Source organism: Canis lupus, chromosome 21 (assembly GCF_003254725.2).
Source record: "Canis lupus dingo isolate Sandy chromosome 21, ASM325472v2, whole genome shotgun sequence".
NCBI lineage: Eukaryota > Metazoa > Chordata > Mammalia > Carnivora > Canidae > Canis > Canis lupus.
Window position 1 is genome coordinate 21,214,126 of NC_064263.1, and position 20,075 is coordinate 21,234,200.

General features: G+C 36.0%; 1 protein-coding gene across 2 annotated transcripts in view; it reads left to right on the forward strand.

Annotated features, from left to right (window-relative positions):
- Positions 1–20,075, forward strand: part of RSF1 (remodeling and spacing factor 1) — a 157,241-nt gene that overhangs the window by 34,712 nt on the left and 102,454 nt on the right. For both annotated transcript variants that reach the window (XM_025419540.3, XM_025419541.3), the window contains exon 2: positions 9,590–9,681. In XM_025419540.3, coding sequence (XP_025275325.1) covers positions 9,590–9,681 — 92 coding nt within the window. The remainder of the gene's footprint in view (positions 1–9,589; positions 9,682–20,075) is intronic.

Here is a 20,075-nt window from a genome sequence, read left to right on the forward strand (position 1 = left end):
ATTTGCTCCTATATACACATTTCAGTGGGTGCATTTACCTCTTCCATTACTCCCCTCCAAAGGGAGAGAGAAGGGAAAAAATCAAGTGCAAATAAGTTGTCTTGAGGTAGTGAAATCATCTAATGACTCATAGTGAACTGGAGCCCAGAGCTGGCACTTTTGCCATCATTTTCATCTCCTCTTCCTCAAAATCTTCCTGCATACTGTTAGTTTACAGAAAGGAGGGGGAGGAGCAAAGGGAGAGGAAAAGAGAGGATCTTAAACAGACTCCATGCTTAGCTTGGAGTCTGACCCAGGGCCCAATCTCAGGACCATGAGATCATGACCTGAGCCAAAATAAAGAGTGGGACACTTAACCAACTGAGCCACCCAGGTGCCCCTCTCTTTGACACCTGTAGCAACTCTTTTTTTTCTAGCAGCTGCAGAACTTTTACTTTGCACCCTCTCTCTCTATTGCTTCCCTTGCTTTCTTGTCTGTATTTCAGTTCATCAAATTATTGAGTGAATCAGGAATTGTGGTTGGTACTGAGAATACAGTGATGAAAAAGGCAGTTTAATCTGTTCTTTATAGAGCTTCAATCTAAGAATGGGAGAGAGGAGGAAGAGGAGATAGAGGATAGATAATTGCAAAGTGAGATTTAGATAATTAAGACTATATGATGTCAGTTTTGCCCTGAGAGTATATACTATTGTGGATTTTTATAGTTTTAAGTTTTCCAGAAAGCAATTTGGAAGTGGAGTGACTGTTCTAAAATTACCATTTATGGATGAGATAATTGAGGTTTGTACCTTTCTCGTGACTTTGTCTAGTGCTTTTTTAATAATATACATATAATATAGATTTTAAGTATTAAGTATTTAAGTATCAAGTGTGTGTATATGTTCCTTTTCTAAATGTAGGAATATGGTTTCACAAAAAGTTGTGGTTTCTGCTTTTAAACATGAACAAGGGCAGCCTGGGTGGCTCAGTGGTATAGCGCAGCCTTTAGCCCAGGGGGTAATCCTGGAGACCTGGGATCGAGTCCCACATTGGGCTCCCTGCATAGAGCCTGCTTCTTCCACTGCCTGTGTCTCTGCCTCTCTCTGTCTGTCTCTCATGAATAAATAAATAAAATCTTAAAAATAAAAAAAAAAGGGATCTCTGGGTGGCGCAGCGGTTTGGCGCCTGCCTTTGGCCCAGGGCGCGATCCTGGAGAGCCAGGATCGAATCCCACATCGGGCTCCCGGTGCATGGAGCCTGCTTCTCCTTCTGCCTGTGTCTTTGCCTCTTCTCTCTCTCTCTCTCTCTCCCTCTCTCTCTGTGACTATCATAAATAAATTAAAAAATAAAAAAAAATAAAAAAAAAATAAACATGAACAAATTAGGGCAGCCCCGGTGGCGCAGCGCAGCGCTTTAGCGCCGCCTGCAGGGGCGTGATCCTGGGGACCCGGGATCGAGTCCCACGTCGGGCTCCCTCCCTGCATGGAGTCTGCTTCTCCTTCTGCCTGTGTCTCTGCCTCTCTCTCTAGCTGTGTCTCTATGAATAAATAAATAAAATTAAAAAAAAATAAACATGAACAAATTAATTGGGATCACTTAGAAGACAAATAAACAGTAGTCACTTCCTGAGATTAAGATTGGTGTAGGTGCTTTTAAGAAGCATTCTACATTTTGCAACTTGCCTTGAGGGCACTTCTCTGCATCTCTGCTGTTGCAGCCTTAGTTCAGGCCATTATTACCTCTTTCCTGAAGTATGGCTATAGCCTCCTAATTAATCCTATTTGCTTCCCTCTCCCTCATTCCTCACAGAGCAACCAAAGTGACCTCCACATCTCCTTTAACTTTTTAAATCATGAAAAATGTGAAACATGTAAAAGTAGGAAGTTGTATAATGAATTTCATATATCCATCACCCCCCTTCAGGACAGTATTATGATTTTGTTTCATCTGTAACTCCATCTACAGACCTCACTCCACCCCTGCCCCTGCTGCCTAGATTGTTTCGAAGCAGGTCCTAGACATAGAATGATCTTTTAAAAACTTGGATCATGAAACTTTCCTAAATTCTTCCTTGAGTTCTCATTTCACTTAGAATAAAATCTAAACTCTTTACTTAGCTCCCTAAGGCTTTATGAAGTTTGTCCCTTGTTTACTTCTCCAGCCACGCTGGAAGTTTTTGGTTGCCTCAGGACTTCTCTACAGGCATTTCCTTGTGGCTAGCATGTTCTCTTCCTTGGCTTAGTTGATTGCTTCTTTAAGGTCTCATCTTTATTAGCCTTACCTGATGGCTTTACCCTATGTAAGATGTTTCCCTAAAATGTTAGCAATTGGTGCATCTTGGTTAAGGATGTACTAGGCTTTCAACTTTTCACTTTTGTTGTGGGAAAAGTCCTCCTCTTCCTTAAATACTATTCACATCACTATTTCTTTTTAAATTTGTTTTGGGTCTTTCTCTTTCTTCTCCCCTCTATACCCCTCAAGTCTTTCATGGTTATTAAATGGAGTAGAGAGAAAAGAGAGAAGAGAAATAACAGCTGATTAGAGTTGAAGGCCTGTGATACTACGGAAGCCATTGCCTCAATTATCTCATTGCCTCTGCCAGGATGCTTTGCCTTGAATATAAGGAAAAAGAAACATTTATTTTATTTTATTTTTAAAATTTTATTTATTCATGAGAGGCACAGAGAAAGAGAGGCAGGCTCCATACAGGGAGCCTGATGCGGGACTCGATCCTGGGACTCCAGGATCATGCCCTGGGTTGAAGGCAGGTGCTAAACTGCTGAGCCACCCAGGGATCCCAAAAGAAACCCTATAAAGACTGACTCATGTGAGTGTGTCTCACATCATCTTACACAGAGAAAGGCCTTTCCTCTCCATAAAGAAACATCTACTTCTCTTTCAGGAAGGAGTGGTGAATTGTTGGTTATCACAACCTCCAACCATGCTGATATTTGTAGTACGCTGATTACTTTCTTTGAAGCAGAGACATTTTCACAGTTTTGGTTCTGAAATCATCTGAACCATGTTTTTTTTCTCCACCTATAAGGGAACAGCAGTATGGTTTTAAATGAAATTCATAAACTCAAGGTGGAGCAGCAGATACCCCTTGGTTTGTCTGCCTGCAACAGCTCTTGGATTTATTTTACCCATTATGGTAATAAGCTGAGTTTAGTACCTTATACTTACTTGGCATCTCTGAATTATTGTTTTTCAGAGAGTGGCTTAAGATATAGTTCATTATCTCAGTCCATTTCTTTTCAGGAAATTTTAGGATGATTGATTAAATGAATAATTTAAAGATAAGGTATATGTAACAGTTATTTCAAGGAACAGGGGGTCTGTGGGAATAGACTCATTATTGCTAAAGCTGTGCTTCCTCAACAGAGTTTGGGAAAACTGGGCAGTAAAGTTTATTGTAAGGTTATCTTTTTTTTTTTTTTTTTAAGAATTTATTTATTTATTTGTGAGAGACACACAGAGAGAGGCAGAGACATACACAGGCAGAGGGAGAAGCAGGCTCCCCACAGGGAGCCTGATGCGGGACTTGATCCCAGGACCCTGGGATCACAATCTGAGCCAAAGGCAGATGCTCAACCACTGAGCCACCCAGGTGCCCCTGTAAGGTTATCTTTTAATCATTATATCTGAAATCAGTGTTCTTTGATCAGTGACATATAAAATCAGCTGGTTTTGTGACTCTTAAGTGTATCTATGCTTACAAGCATACAGGACATTTAAGTAAGACTTTATTGGGAAATGAGAAGAATTCTAACATATGTTATTATGAGCTGCTGTAAAATTTGACCATTTAGAAAGCAGAATTACAAGTAATAAGTCTAGAATTGTAGAAGTAGCAGCGTTCTCAAGGCTTGGTGCTAGAACGATGCTTAGAAAAATGTCCAAATATAGAACATCTTTGGGAGATTGGATCAGGAATGCAGTCTGAGATTCTACCACTTTCTGCTGCTTCATACCTACATCCTTGACCTTTGGCCTTGACCTTTCCTTCTGCTTCAGAATCTTTTAACTCTTGAGCCCTTGTGAAAGAAATGGGTCAGTTAAAGGTTATATATCAAACTGTCATGTGTTGGTAGAGATCTTAGTTTAATGTGACAAAACCTATATTTTTCGGAATGACACAGTTTGTTAACAGATACCTGTAGAAGGAAGTTAATAATTACCAAATATTTGGAAAATGAGACTAGAAAGTGTTCCGAGTGATTTAGATAAGTGAATTTATAGATGTCACTCTGTGTTTTAGAAAATTATCATGTATTTTAAAAATATGATTGAGAACTTATAGCTGCACTATCCAAAGTCGTAGCTATTTGCCACATGTAGATATTTAAATTTAATTTTAAAAATTAATAGTGTAGTGCTTCAGTTCTATTAGCCACATATCAAGTGTGTTGTAGTTACATGTAGATGGCTATTATATTGGAAAGTGCTGATAAAGACTATTTCCATCATTATAGAATGGTCTATTGAATAGATAGCATGTTTAGAGAATTTAGAGTATGGGAATTTTAATATTTTCAATTTAACTACGATGTTGGTTAATTTTTCTGTTAAGTTTTTGCCTGTTTCTTAACAGTTGACAAAATATTAAGAGCTACTAATGTCCCTAAAGGTCATCAGCTTATCAGTTCTATTTGTAACAAAAATATAAGCAAATCATATGTTAACTGGACTTATTGTGGTGATCATCTTGCAACATATACACATACTAAATTATTATGTTGTGTACCTGAAATTAATATGATATGTTAATTATATCTCAAAAATGTAAGTATATTATTAGCAAATTGTGGGTTATAAATTTTAGTTTTAGGTATGCTAGCTCTATATGATCCACTACAGTAGCCATTAGCCATAAGTGGCTCTTGAGAACTTGAATATGGCTAGTATGAAATGAGATATGCTGTAAGTATAAAATGCACACTGTGTTTTGAATACTAAGTGAGGGATCCCTGGGTGGCGCAGCAGTTTAGCGCCTGCCTTTGGCCCAGGGTGCGATCCTGGAGACCCGGGATCAAATCCCACGTTGGGCTCCCGGTGCATGGAGCCTGCTCCCTCTGCCTATGTCTCTGCCTCTCTCTCTCTCTGTGTGACTATCATAAATAAATAAAAATTAAAAAAAAAATGAATACTAAGTGAAAAATAAGATGTAAATTGAATGGTGTCAAAAGGTACAAACTTCCGGCTATACAATTAATAAGTCATGGGAATATAATATACAGCATTGTGACTATAGTTAGTAATACTGTATTGCTTGTTTGAAAGTTGCTAAAAAAGTAAGTCTTAAAAATTCTTATCACAGAAATATTTTGCAGGCATATTAGGTGGTAGATGTTAACTAGACTTACTGTGGTGATCATTTTACAAGGTATACAAATACTGAATACAATATTGTATACAAATATTGAATCACTGTGTTGTGCAATTGAGACTAATATAATGTTATTTGTCAACTATACTACAATTCAAAAAAATAAAATATCTAAAAAATGTAAAATAACATATTTTAGATTCTGACTATATACTGAAATAATATAGTATTAAATAACATATTATTAAAGTTAATTTTGGCCTATTTTTATGAATGAACTACTAGAAAATTTGAAATAATGTGGCTCATCTTATATTTCTTTTTTTTTTCTCATCTTATATTTCTGTTGGACAGTGGTGTGCAAGAGCCAGTGCCCTAATAAACAAGTAGTATATAATTTATTTCTACATGCCTAAATCAACAATGACTAAATTTGTCAAGTGGACCCAAAGCAATTTTTTTGGTGTATAGTTATTTCTGCCATGTTAGATTTTTAGGAATAGTACTATTTGTATCAACAAAACTTTTTGTGATTTTATATATCTGTATGATATGGAACACATATCAAAAAATACATAAAACACTGATGTAAAGGTTTAGCCAGCTGCTAAGGGAATGATACAGGCAGTATGAGTACTTTGGGCATTCCAAGGACAGACATGTTGCCAGAATCGTTGGAAGGCTATCACAGAGACTTTGGGCCTTTTATTGATGAGACACTGAAAGAGAAATATGATTAAAGTGGGGAAAAAACCGTAAGCTGAAGGGCTTAAATAAAGCCCAGATAGGTAGTGGTCTGGGCATGTGAACAGGCCAGAATAATTTGAATCAAGGATTTCAGTATGAAAGTGAGAGAGAAGGATTGGAATGTTAGGTTAAGAATGAATATAAGATTCTGAGGCTACAGTAAGAAATCTGGATGAGTTTAATATAAGTATTTAGGAGCCAGAAAAGGTGACAGTGAATAGGAAGTGTTAATGAAAACAGTATATTTGGAAGGTTGGTTTTGTTATAAGAGATTACCGTAGCTATTTTTCTAGATATCTAGATATCCTAGAGAAATTGGAGGTAGGAACAGGGTTGAGATGTATGAAGGCAGAATCATCAAGACTATTGTGTTTGAGAAAAGTAGAAAAGGAAGAATTGACACAGGCCTTGATTCCCCAAGTATCACAACAGAAATAAAGATATTTTAGCTTTATGTAATGTTTTCCTACTTTAAAACTGTAAGATAGCTAATGTAGCCCGTTATGGATGAGTTTGAAATTCAGGGTTTAAAGAATTTCACCAGAAGAATCCTAATTACTTTGTATTAAGTGGTGCAGTTGACAACCGAGCCCTGGTCTTTTTCTTCCTACTGTATTCTCATTGGCATCTACTCAGTTGCCTAAGCCAGTGCCTTTTTCTTAACTTTCTCTAACTTTGCATGGCCAATCAATCACTCAGTTGTATTATTTGTTTCCTAAACATTTCTCAGATCGCCTACTTCTGTCTATACCACTTCTACTTAAGTTCAGGTTACTCCCATCTTTCTGGGTTGATACTTTCCATAATGTATATTTAATCTCTACCTTGCCTCCTACCTCCTAAAACAAGCAAGCAAATAAAAGCAGTCTGTTTTCCTACAATTTAATTGCTTTCTAAAGTGTAGAAAACACTTACTTGCTTAAACTTTTATTTTTTAATTTATTTTTATTTTTTTATGATTTTATTTACTTATTCATGAGAGACACAGAGAGAGGCAGAGACATGGGCAGAGGGAGAAGCAGGCTCCATGCAAGGAGCCTGACGTGGGACTTGATCCCGGGTCTCCAGGACCAGGCCCTGGGCTGAAGGTGGCGCTAAACCGCTGAGCCACCCGGGCTGCCCTATTTTTTTGATTTTTAAAGAGATTTTATTAGAGAGAGAGAGAGAGAATCAGCAAGTGAGAGCAAGAGAGAGCACAAGCAGGGAAGAGGGAGAAGCAGACTCCCCACTAAGCAGGGAGCCTGATGTGGGGCTTGATTCCAGGATTCCAGGATCATGACCTGAACTGACTGAGCCATCTGGGTGTCCCTTGCCTCAACTTTTAAATAAAATATAAACTTCTTAGCCTAGACATACTAGGTTCTTCATGATCATACTTTTATCTGTGTCCATGCCTCCACTTCCATGATCACTTTGTTTTCCAGTCTTTTGCATCTGCTGTTACTTCTGTAAGTAATGTCCTTTCCCCCATTTTCAGTGCTGTACCCTCAATCCCAAACTTAGGTTTAGGTTTAGTATGAATAGTCTGTCCACTTGTCTATAACCACCCCTCCTCTTCTTCTCCCTGATCCCAGCTTCCAACCCACCCACTATCCAAACCCCTAGGAAGACCCACTTAAGTAGGCTTATTAAGGGTAGAGTCTTTTTCTTGTTTATTGGTAGTGGTCCCACAGTAATTTGTTGGATGGGTGAATTTTTTATACTTCAAGAAAATCATCTTGAAGTTAAAATTAGCTTTAGTGGAGTATGAAGAGTCTGAAAGAATGACTGAAAATTACTCCATCATTTCCCAACATGTTCTTTAGAGCACTTGTATCCTAAGTTATAGAAGATAGTGTATGTTTGGGTGCCTGGATGGCTCAGTCAGTTAAGTGTCTGCTTTCAGTTCAGTTCATGATCCCAGAGTCCCAGGATTGAGTTCCACATCTGGTTCTCTCTCATCAGGAAGTCTGCTTCTCCTGTCTGCCAGGGAGCTCACTCACTCTCTTTCAAATAAATAAATAAATAAATAAATAAATAAATAAATAAATAAAATCTTAACAAAAAAAGGATAATGTGTATTTCACACAAAATTCCATGATCAAATATATTAGGTAATGTTACAGATTATATCCTTTTCTTGGATATTCACAATGCACCTAAGATCAATAAAGACATCAAGAAGTTTTACAGTAGAAAACGACAACAAAACAACTTTTTTTTTTTTGATCCAGTATTTTTCTAATGCATTTGATTATGGAACCTAAATTTTTAGAGAGTATACCTCCAATTTCTCTTAGGTTACTGGTGGTATTTGGGATATGCTAAATTTGATAGGTGTGTATGTGTGTCCTTTATTTACCTCAAGTCTGACTCATATAATTAAACAACATAATGAGATAATGCCCAAGAGATATATGGAACTCTGATTGTTTACAATTAGAAGAGAAAATCTGAGAGAAGGTTTTTAGAAGAGAAAATTTGAGGGAACCTTCAAATATTTGAAGGTTCCAACAGAAGAGGAATTGAAATTATTGTCTTTGAAATTAGAGAACAAGAATAAGAACCAGAGAAGGAAAGTGTAGGAAGGCAGGTTTTGACCATGTAAAAGGCTAACTTTCTAATAACTAGAACTTTGAAAGTTAAGTCAATTTTCTGTCCCTGAAGTTTGTCAAGTGAAGATTTATAGGGATGCTATAAAGAGCTGTAGCACGTAAAGAAGGTATAGGTTGAAAGAGTAGTTTTGTGAAATAGTTTGAAAACCACTAGACTTATTTCTGAAATATCCATCAACTTGGAATTTGTATTCCTTGATTCTTTTCTATGAATCTGTGTCTTGGTCTGCTAAGTAAATTATCCAAATATGTGTTAAGAGAAACAAGCACTAGTAGAAATTTTAGTTGTATGATTAACTCGATCTAATTTTTTTATGGGTTTTATTTTTTTAGAACAGTTTTAGATAACAGAAGTTCACATATACACTTTTCCCCAAAAGATGGAACCTCCCCATTGTCCATTCCCTGGTACCACAGAAGTACATTTGTTAGAATTGATGAATCTACATTGATGCATCATTATCAAAAATCTAGTTTACATTTAAGTTCGTTTTTTAGAAAGGTTTTTTATTTATTCATTTGAGAGAGCAGATGAGAGTTCGAGCAGGGTGGAAGGTCAGAGGCAGAGGGAGAAGCAGGCTCCCTGCTGAGCAGAGAGCTCAGTGTGGGACTCAATCCCAGGACCTCAGATCATGATGTGAGCCGAAGGCAGACACTTAACCTACTGGGGCACCCAGACACCCCTCAAGTTCCTTCTTACTGGATAATACTTTGTAAGAAAATGTGAATGAATGTTCCTGCTCATTTTTGAAAGAGTAGTCTCAGGTTATTTCTTGTCCTCGTTTAGTCTTTTCTGATTCAGGGTCTAAAGGATAGCTAAAACCAACATCATCTATTTTGAAAAAGCACTCAGGATTGGGAAGAGTTCTTTTTTTATCATCTTGAATGTTTATAAATGTTTTATTTTGCTGGCTGACAGTATTTTTTCTTTCTTTTAAGTACCTAAAGAATTGGTGGAGCTCCATTTGAAGTTGATGAGGAAGATTGGCAAATCTGTTACAGCAGACAGATGGGAAAAATATTTGATCAAGGTAAATGTTAAAAATTAACCTTCTCTGTTACTGAAATATTACTCATATATAGCATAAATTGATATTTCAAAATATGCTTAACTTTTAAAATGGTCTACTTAAAGTTGCAAATTATGACTTAGAAATCCATATAATTACTATCAGTATGTGATTCTCTTCTGCAGTTATTAAGCCATAGTCGAGTCCTAAGGTTAGGTTTCAGAGGTATTCTGTCTCTTTTACGCCTGACACTGTGCCTAGGAGTTTTCATGTCTTCTCTCATTTAATCCTTAAAATCTGATCAAGTCAAGTAAGACATAGATAAGGCAAAGAAAGTTGTTTTTCCTTGAAATCACACAGAATATATAGTAGAGCCAGAATTGGTCTGTTACTTAAAAGGTAAAAAGTCATAACACCTTTAAGTCAAGTGTAGGAGACTTCAAAATTAAGGCCAAACCTATCCTCAGTAAAAACACCCTGGGAATTCAGAAAAGTGTTGCCTTACGATAAATCCTATGCAGGAAAGACCATTGAGGAAAAATTGTCTGAAATTGCATCCAAACTTTTAAAATTGTATGTACCTTCCTCCATTATATCATTTGGGAGCATTTTGAATTCTATAACATGCCAGAGTATTAGGTGATATTTTTTGGTATTTTAAAAACTACGTAATTTTCTTACCATTAAAAAAATATATATGTGTTTATATACCCCTGTATTTACATAACTGCTTTCTTTGGTGGGGAGGTGTATATATGACTTTAGAGTATTATGAAAAAGTATTATGTTCCCATCAGGGAACAAGAGTTGTTTGCTTTTATCATACAAGTCACATGTGCTTTTCCATTTATCTGCTGTAAAACACACCATTCCAAATTAAGTGACGTGAAATAATAATCATTTTAATCAGCTCACTGATTTCTCCGGGCAAGGAATTTAGAAAGATCTCTTTCACCATTTTCTGTTGTTTGAAGAAGCTACAGTTTTTCTCACATTTAAAGAGAAGAGATATAGACCCCAAACTCTCAGTGATAGTAGTGTTTTAACTTTTGAAAAACCCAATATTTTCCAGTATCTTTCTACAAGTTTGGAGCACTTCAAAGTTGGCTCAACATTTCAAAAATTTGATGCAATGAGATTCTCTAAAAGCCTGAATAATTAAGGTTGAATGAAATCTCTGAAAAATATTAAAGTATAAATGATAACTGAGCAGCATTTATTCAAAGTGCTTTAAAAATTCAAGTGAAATTGCTGTTTTGCCTTTAACAGAATATTTATTAATGATTAAGAATAAGGGTCTGGAGCTTAAAAAGAGATGCTGGAATTTCAGGACATTGATTTTTTTTTTTTTTTTACCATAACATCTTAGAGGGTGTAGCCTCTTATAAATAAAACTGTTTATTAAAGTGGTTTTGTTTGTTCACATGTTCTGAGAATTTAGGTAGAAATATCTTGTATACTAATTCTATCTCTTTTTTTTTTTTAATTTATTTATGATAGTCACAGAGAGAGAGAGAGAGAGGCAGAGACATAGGCAGAGGGAGAAGCAGGCTCCATGCACCGGGAGCCCGACGTGGGATTCGATCCCGGGTCTCCAGGATCGCGCCTTGGGCCAAAGGCAGGCGCCAAACCACTGCGCCACCCAGGGATCCCACTAATTCTATCTCTAAACAAACTTGAGAACCATGGATAATCTATTTTGCTCCTTTGTGTCTCAATTTCTTCATAAAATGTGAGAAATAAAATGAGACGATTTTATTAAAAATAGAGTTATAGGGACACCTGGGTGGCTCAGCGATTGAGCGCCTGTCTTTGGCTCAGGGCGTGATCCTGGGGTTCTAGGATTGAGATCCGTATTGGGCTCCCTGTGAGGAGCCTGCTTCTCCCTTTGCCTATGTGTCTGCTTCTCTCTGTCTCTTATGAATAAATAAATGAAATCTTTTTTTTAACAAAAAAGTTATAGAAGAATAAAAATAGAGTTATATTCACATAACAAAATTTGCCCTTTGAAAGTACACAATTCATTTCTTTTTAGTGTTTTCACAAGGTGATACAGCTATCATCACTGTCTAAACCAGACATTTTCATCCAAAAAGGAACTGCATACTCATTAAGAATTACTCTCCTTTCCCCTAGTCCTTACCAGCTACTGATTTATTTTCTGATTCTATGAATTTTCCTATTCTGAGCATTTCATATAAATAGAATTATACACTCTGTGGCCTTGACCGTCTTGGCTTTTTCACTTAGCATGTTTTCAAGTATCATCTCTGTTAAAATATGAATCAATACTTTCTTCCTTTTTTTTTTTTAAGCAACTTCCATGCCCAGCATGGAGTCCAGTACGGGGGTTGAACTCACAGCTCTGAGATTGAGACCTGAGTTGAGATCAAGAGTTAGATGCTTAACTGACTGAGCTACCCAAATACCCCAGTACTTTGTTCCTTTTTATGCCTGAATAATGTTCAGTCATATAGATATACTATTTATTTATCCACTTATCAGTTTATGATATTTGGCTTGTTTCTACCTTTTGGCTCTTTAATGAAAAATGCTACCACGAATACTTAGTTACAGGTTTTTGGGTAGACATGTGATTTATTTCTTATATCTAGAATAGAATTACTGAGTCATATGATAATTCTGTAATTAACTGTTTGAGGAACTGCCAGACTATTTTTCAAAGCTGCATCATTTTATATTACCACTAGGAATTTATGAGGATTCCAGATTTTCCACATTCTTCCCCATCAACATTTATGATTGATTGATTATTTTAACCATCCTGGTGGGTATGAAGTGAGTTCCCATTGTGGTTTTGATTTGCATTTTACTCATGACTAAATGATGTTTCAGCATTCTTTTCATATGCTTGTTGGCTGTGTATATCTTTGGGGAAATGTGGAAAAATGCCTGCTCTTATCCTTCTGCATTGTTTAGTTGGTTGTCTTTTTGTTCTTGAGTTTTGTTTTTTTTTAAGATAGATTTATTTATTTATTTATTTATTTATTTATTTATTTATTTATTTATTTATTTATGATAGACACAGAGATTGAGAGAGAGGCAGAAACACAGGAGGAGGGAGAAGCGGGCTCCATGCCGGGAGCCCAATGTGGGACTCGATCCCGGGACTCCAGTATCGCGCCCTGGGCCAAAGGCAGGCGCCAAACCGCTGAGCCACCCAGGGATCCTCTGTTCTTGAGTTTTAAGAGCTCTTTATATATTTTGCATACTAGACCCTTACCAGTTATATGGTGTGCAAATGTTTTTCTCCCATTTTTTTTTATCTTTTTACTTTCTGTGTAACTTTCTTCATGCACAAAAGTTTTAATTTTGATGAAATCTAATATATTTTTTCTTTTTAAGTGTTTTGGTGTGATAACTAAGAAACCATGCCCAACCCAAGATCATGAAGATATAATCCTATAGTCTATACTAACAGTTCTGTACGTTTAGCTTTTATGTTTAGATCTAAGATCTCTTTTAAGTTAATTTTTGTGTATTTTATAAGATAGGGATCCAGCTACATCCTTCTGCATGTGGTTATCCAGTTGTTGCATTACCATTTATTGAAAAGACTATTCTTTGCCATATTCGATTACCTTGACATCCTTGTAGAAAGTCAGTTGACCATAAATATAAGGGTTTATTTCTGAAGTCTTTATTTTATTGTCTTATTATATGTCATCATTTATGCTAGTATCATACTGTCTTGATTACTTTGTGATAAATTTTGAAATTGCTCTGTTTCAAGATTGTTTTGGCTTTTCTGTTTTCTCGTTCATTTTTGTAATGAGTTTGAATATCAGCTTGTTAATTTCTTTTTTTTTTTCAGCTTGTTAATTTCTGCAAAAATGCTAGCTATGATTTAGATAGAGTTAGATATAATATGTAGGGTTAGATACAATCTGGGGAGTATCAGCTTCTTATCAAAAATAAGTCTTCTGATCCATGAAAATAGGATGTCTTTCAAAATAGTTAGGTCTTTAATTCCTTTCAAAAACATTTTGTAGTTTTCTGAGTCCAGTTTTTACACTCAGTTTGTTCAATTTCTTAGTATTTTCTTGGTTTTGATGCTATTATAAATGTGTTTTCTCAATTTCATTTTCAGATCATTCATTGCTAATATGAAGAAATCTTGTATCTTGCAATTTTGCCAAACTTGATTATTAGCTTAAATAGTTTTATTGTGGATTAAGATTATGTCATCTGCAAATCTAGGTAGTTTTACTTCCTCCTTTCAAGTCTAGAGCCCCTTTATTTCTTTTTCTTGCATAATTGCTCTATTAGAACCTCTGGTACACTGTTGTATAGAAATGGTGAGAACAGACATGCTTGTCATGTTTCTGACCCTAGGGGGAAGTTTTTCAGTCTTTTAAGATTTAATGATATTAGATATGTGTTTTTCACCAGTGTTCTTTTTCAAGTTGAGAAAGGTCTCTTCCTAGTATGTTTAGTATTTTTATCATGATATATAATCTCTTTTAAGTTAACGTTTGTTTATTTTATAAGATAGGGGTCCAACTACATGAAAGGTATTAGAATTTTGTCAGATGTTCTTTCTCCATCTATTGAGACAACTTTGTGGTTTTTTTTCCTTTATTAACATAGTTTATTACTTTGATTAATTTTCATATGTTGAAACTGTTGCAGTACTGCAGTCAATCCCATTGTCATGGTTCATAAACCTTTTTATGTATTGCTAGATTTGGTTTGCTAATTTATTGTTGAGGATTTTTGTCTCTGTATTCACAAGGGATACTAATGTGTTGTTTTCTTGAGATGTCTGTGGCCTCATAGAATTAGTTGCAAATTATTTCCTGTATTTTTTTGTAAGTGTTCATGAAGTATTGATGTTTACTCTTTTTTTTTTTTTAATTTTTATTTATTTATGGTAGTCACACAGAGAAAGAGAGAGAGAGGCAGAGACATAGGCAGAGGGAGAAGCAGGCTCCATGCACCAGGAGCCCGACGTGGGATTCAATCCTGGGTCTCCAGGATCACGCCCTGGGCCAAAGGCAGGCGCTAAACCACTGCGCCACCCAGGGATCCCTGATGTTTATTCTTTAAACATTTATTAGAATCTAGCTGTGAAGCCATCTGAGCTTGGGCTTTTCTTTGTTGGAAGTATTGTTTTTGTTTGTTTACTCAGTCTCTCGCATAAGTCAGTTTAGTTTGTGTTTCTTTAGAGTCAATTTCAGTAGTTGATGTCTTTCTACGAAATTGTTTTATCTAGCTTATTGGCATTCATTTATTTATAGTATTCATTTGTAATCTTATTTATGTATAGGTAGTAATATTCCCTCTTTTCCTATTTTACTCATTTTGTATGTTCTTTTTTTTTCTTGGTCAACGTAGCTATAGGGTTATCAATTTTGCTGATCTTTTATTTTTTTAAAGATTTTATTTATTTGAGAGAGAGAGAGAGAGAGAGAGCAAGTGCAAACGGGATAAGAGGGAGAAGCAGACACCCCGCTGAGAAAGGAGCCCAACGCGAGACTCACCTGAGCCAAAGGCAGACACTTAATCGACTGAGCCACCCAGGCACCCCAATTTTGTTGGTCTTTTATATGGTCTTGTTGAGTTTCCCTATACTTTTTCTATTTTATCCTTTCCTTTCATTTTTGTTAGGTTTAGTTTGCTCTTCTTTTCTGGCATTAAGGTAGAAGTGTAGTTTATTGATATGAGATTTTCCTTTTTTTAATGTAGATGTTTTCAGCTATTATATCTTTATTCCTTTCTTTAGATTCATTCTATAAATTGGTATGTTATATTTAATTTTCTTTCATCTCAAACTATTTTCCTGTTTCTCTTGGGATTTCTTCTTTGACATATTGATTATTTAGTTGTACATTGTTTAATTTCCACATACTTATAAATTTTGGCAATACGTTTTCCTTTTACTGGCTTCTAATTTCATTCCATTATGAAGAACATACTTTGATTTTAATCCAGTTAATTTTGTTGAGACTTGTTTTATGGCGTCACTTAACGTGTGTGTGTGTGCATGTGTGTAAAAGGCCCTTCAATATTAAAATATAATTATTCTACTTGGGTATTTAGTGAGGTTTGTTAATTTCATATTTACTGTCTTTTCTGATTTTTTCCCTTTTTTCCTGATTATTAGGACTTTTGCTCCCCTATTAATAAAGTGTATGCACAACATTCACATACCTTAGGTACAGATATATATTTTTTCCGTATCCTTTTTGAATGATAAAGTCTCTACTAATTTTATTTTATTTTATTTTTTAAAGATTTTATTTATTCATCTGAAAGAGTGAGTGAGAGAGAGAGAGTGCATGGGGGAAGGACAGAGGGAGAAGGAGAAGGAGACCCTCCTGAGCAGGGAGCCTGGTGTGTGTGTGGCTCAATCCCAGGACTCCAGGATCATGACCTGAGCTGAAGGCAGACACTTAACCAATTGAGCCACCCAGGTGCCCCTCTACTATTTTATTAAAGAACAGTAAACTTTTCCTTAATTCTTTGTTCTCCATTAGCTTTCTCCCATCTTCCTTTTCTGCTTTGTATTAGTTATCTATTGCTTTCATGAGAAATGACCTCAGAACCTCGCTGGTGAAAACAGTGAATATGAAGTCTAACATTCTCTGAGCTGTGCCTAATGCTCAGTGCATCCCAAACCATATTTTCCCTGATGTCTGTTGGTTGAAGTTTTCTGTGTGAAGTCTGAAACTGGCCCTGGTACAAAGAAGACAAAGAGACATGAAAGAAAGAAGCAGAGTACTCCATCTTGATACTGTGGCTGCTCACCAATATGAAAGAAGTTCTGCAGTTGTTTGGATTTGTGTGTCTGTTCTTTGAGGCTTTCCTTGGATCACTTTCCAACTAAATTGTTTGAACTCATCTCAGGTCTTGCTTTTGTTGGAAATCAAAATTTGATAAAGAGTCTAACAAAATGGAATTCCATAATATCTGATTAACATATAACAATATGTTCAGCATTATTAGTTATTAAAATGATATCAGTAAAAAAGCAATACATAGGATACTCTTCTGAAGTGCCAGTTTCTGATGAATAGAGGACGTTGCACTGCAGGGTACTCCAAGACCTCCTCTTTGTAAAGTCACTGCTTTATTTTTTTTTTAATTTTTATTTATTTATTTATTTATTTATTTATTTATTTATTTATTTATTTATTTATTTATTTATTTTAAGATTTATTTATTTATTCATTCAGAGAGAGCGAGAGAGAGGCAGAGACACAGGCAGAGGGAGAAGCAGGCTCCATGCAGGAAGCCCGATGTGGGACTCAATCTCGGGTCTCCAGGATCACACCCTGGGCTGCAGGCGGCGCCAAACCGCTGCGCCACCGGGGCTGCCCAATTTTTATTTATTTATGATAGTCACACAGAGAGAGAGAGAGGCAGAGACACAGGCAGAGGGAGAAGCAGGCTCCATGCACCGGGAGCCCGACGTGGGATTCGATCCCGGGTCTCCAGGATCGCGCCCTGGGCCAAAGGCAGGCGCCAAACCGCTGCGCCACCCAGGGATCCCAAGTCACTGCTTTAAAGAGTAGAAGACATAGCTGACTTTCTTGAAAATCAAAAACAGATACAGAGAGACAGACAAAATGAGGAGATAGAGAAATCTATCCCAAAGGAAAGAACAGGACAAGGCACAGTCAGAGACATAAGTGAAACAGATAAAAGTAACATGCCTGATAGAGAATTTAAAACAATAATCACAGAGATGCTCACTAGACTTGAGAAAAGAGTGGACGACATGAGTGAGACCTTTAAAGCAGAGATAAGGAATAACATAGACGAGATAAAGGGCTTAAAAAAAATCAGAAACACACTTGATGGAATGCATAGCAGGATGGAAGAAGCAGAGGAACAAGTTAGTGAAAAGTAAAGTGGAAAGTAATCAAGCTGAACAAAAGAGGGAAAAAGAATTACATGAAACAAGAATAGACTTAGGAAATTCAGTTGCTCATCAAAAATCATAACATTTGTACTGTAGGAGTTCCAGAAGAAGAAAAAAGAGGGCCGAAAATTTATTTGAAGAAATGATAGCTGAAAACTTCTCTAATCTGGGGGAGGAAACAGACATCTAGATCCAGGAGACACAGAGAATTCCATCAAAATCAACAAAAGCAGATCCAAACCAAGACATACTATAATTAAATGTGTAGTGTAGTGATAAGAAATAATCTTCAAAGCAGCGAGACAAAAGAAGTCAGTAATTTATAAGGGGAAAGCCATAAGGCTAGCAGGAGATTTTTCAGCAGAATTTTTGCAAGTTAGAAGGAAGTGATTGGTGTGATATATTCATTCAAAGTGCTGAATGGGAAAAATCTGCGTCTAAGAATACTCTATCCAACAAGGCTATCATTCAGAATAGGAGAGGTAGTTTCTCAGATAAACAAAAAGTAAAGGAGTTCATGACCACTAAACCACACCTGCAAGAAATATTAAAGGGGACTCTGAATGGAAAGGAGAGACCAAAAGTGACACTATAAAGATAGGAAACACAAAAGCAGTAAAAATGAATATTTCTAAAAAGTCAATGAAGATATCCATAAAAATTATAAAATATAATAACATAGGGACACCTGAGTGGCTCAGTGGTTGAGCATCTGCCTTTGGCTCAGGTTGTGATCCCGGGGTCTTGGGGTCAAGCCCCACATCAGGCTCCCTTGGGGGAGCCTGCTTCTCCTTTTGCCTGTGTCTCTGCTTCTCTCTGTGTCTCTCTTGAATAAATAAATAAAATCTTTATGTTATTATATGTATAATATATATTATACATATAATAACATATACCTACACTTGGGTGGCTCAGTCATTAAATCATCTGACTTTTGATCTTAGCTCAGATCTTGATCTCATGGTAATGAGTTCAAGACCCATATTTGGCTCCATGGTGGGCATGGAGCCTACTTTAAAAAAAATAGTAAACACATACCTAAAATCTAGGGAGGAGAGAAGAAAAAGTGTGGGTTCAAGCCTAAATGACCATCAACTTAATGTAGACTACTATGTGCACAAGAGATTGTAGAAAAACCTAATGGTAGCCATATATCAGAAACCACCAATAAACCTAGAAAGAATGAAGAGAAAGAAAACCAAATATATCACTAAGGAAAATCAGCAAAAAAAATCAGTAAAAGACCAGAAAGGATCAGAGAAAATCTTTAGAAACAACCACAAAACAAATAAAATGACCTCAAATATATATCTATCACTAATGCTTCTAATGCAAATGAATTAAATAGTCCAGTCAAAGGATGTAAGGTGATAGGGTGGATTAAAGAAACAAGACTCATCTATATACTGCCTGTAAAATACTCATTTTATACTAAAAGACATCTACAGATTGAAAGTGAGGGAATGGAGAAACGTCTGTCATGCAAATGGATGTCAAAAGAAAGCTTGAGTAGCAATATTTATATCAGACAAACTTTAAAACAAAAACTGTAAAAAGGTATAACAAAGGACACAATATAAATAAAGGGAAATCCATCAAGAAGTTATAACAATTATAAATATTTATGAACTCTACATAAGAGCACCCAAATACATACAAAGTTAACAGCAGACATTAGATCTAATCAATAGTCATACAATAATACTAAGGGACTTTAACACCCCATTTACATCAATTGACAGATCATCCAAACAGAGCATCAACAAAGAGACAGTGGCTTTGAATGACACACTGGAGCATATGGATTTAACAGATACATTCAGAACATTCTATCCTAAAACAGCAGAATATACATTATTTCAGGTGTGCACAGAACATTGTTCAGAATAGATCACATATTAGTTAACAAAAGCAGTCTCAACAGATTGAAGAAGATTGAAGTCATACCATGCTTCTTCTCTGACCATAATGCTGTGAAACTCGAAATCAACCAGGAGAAAAAATCTGGAAAGATCACAAATACATGGAGGCTGAATAACATGCTACTGAACAATGAATGGGTCAACCAGGAAATAAAAAACGAAATTAAAAAAGTATATCGAAATGCATGAAAAAGAAAACGGTCCAAGACCTATAGGATGCAGCAAAAACGGTTCTAAGAGGGGAGTTTATGGTAATATAGGCCTATGTTAAGAAGCAACAAAAAACCCAAACAACCTAACCTTACACTTAAGGGAGCTAGAAAAAGTAAAACAAACAAGACCTAAAACCAGCAGAAGGAAGGTAATGATAAATGTTAGGGTAGAAATAAATTATATAGAAATTAAATAAACAAAGGACAAAAACCAAAAGAACCGATTAATAAAACCAGGAACAGTTCTTTCATAAAAATCGATGACTGATAAACCTCTAGCCAGACTTAAGCAAGAAAAAAAGGGAAAGGACCAAAATCACAAAGGATAGAGAAGAGAGAGAAGAAATAACAGTCAACATCACAGAATTACAAACAATTATAAAAGAATATTAT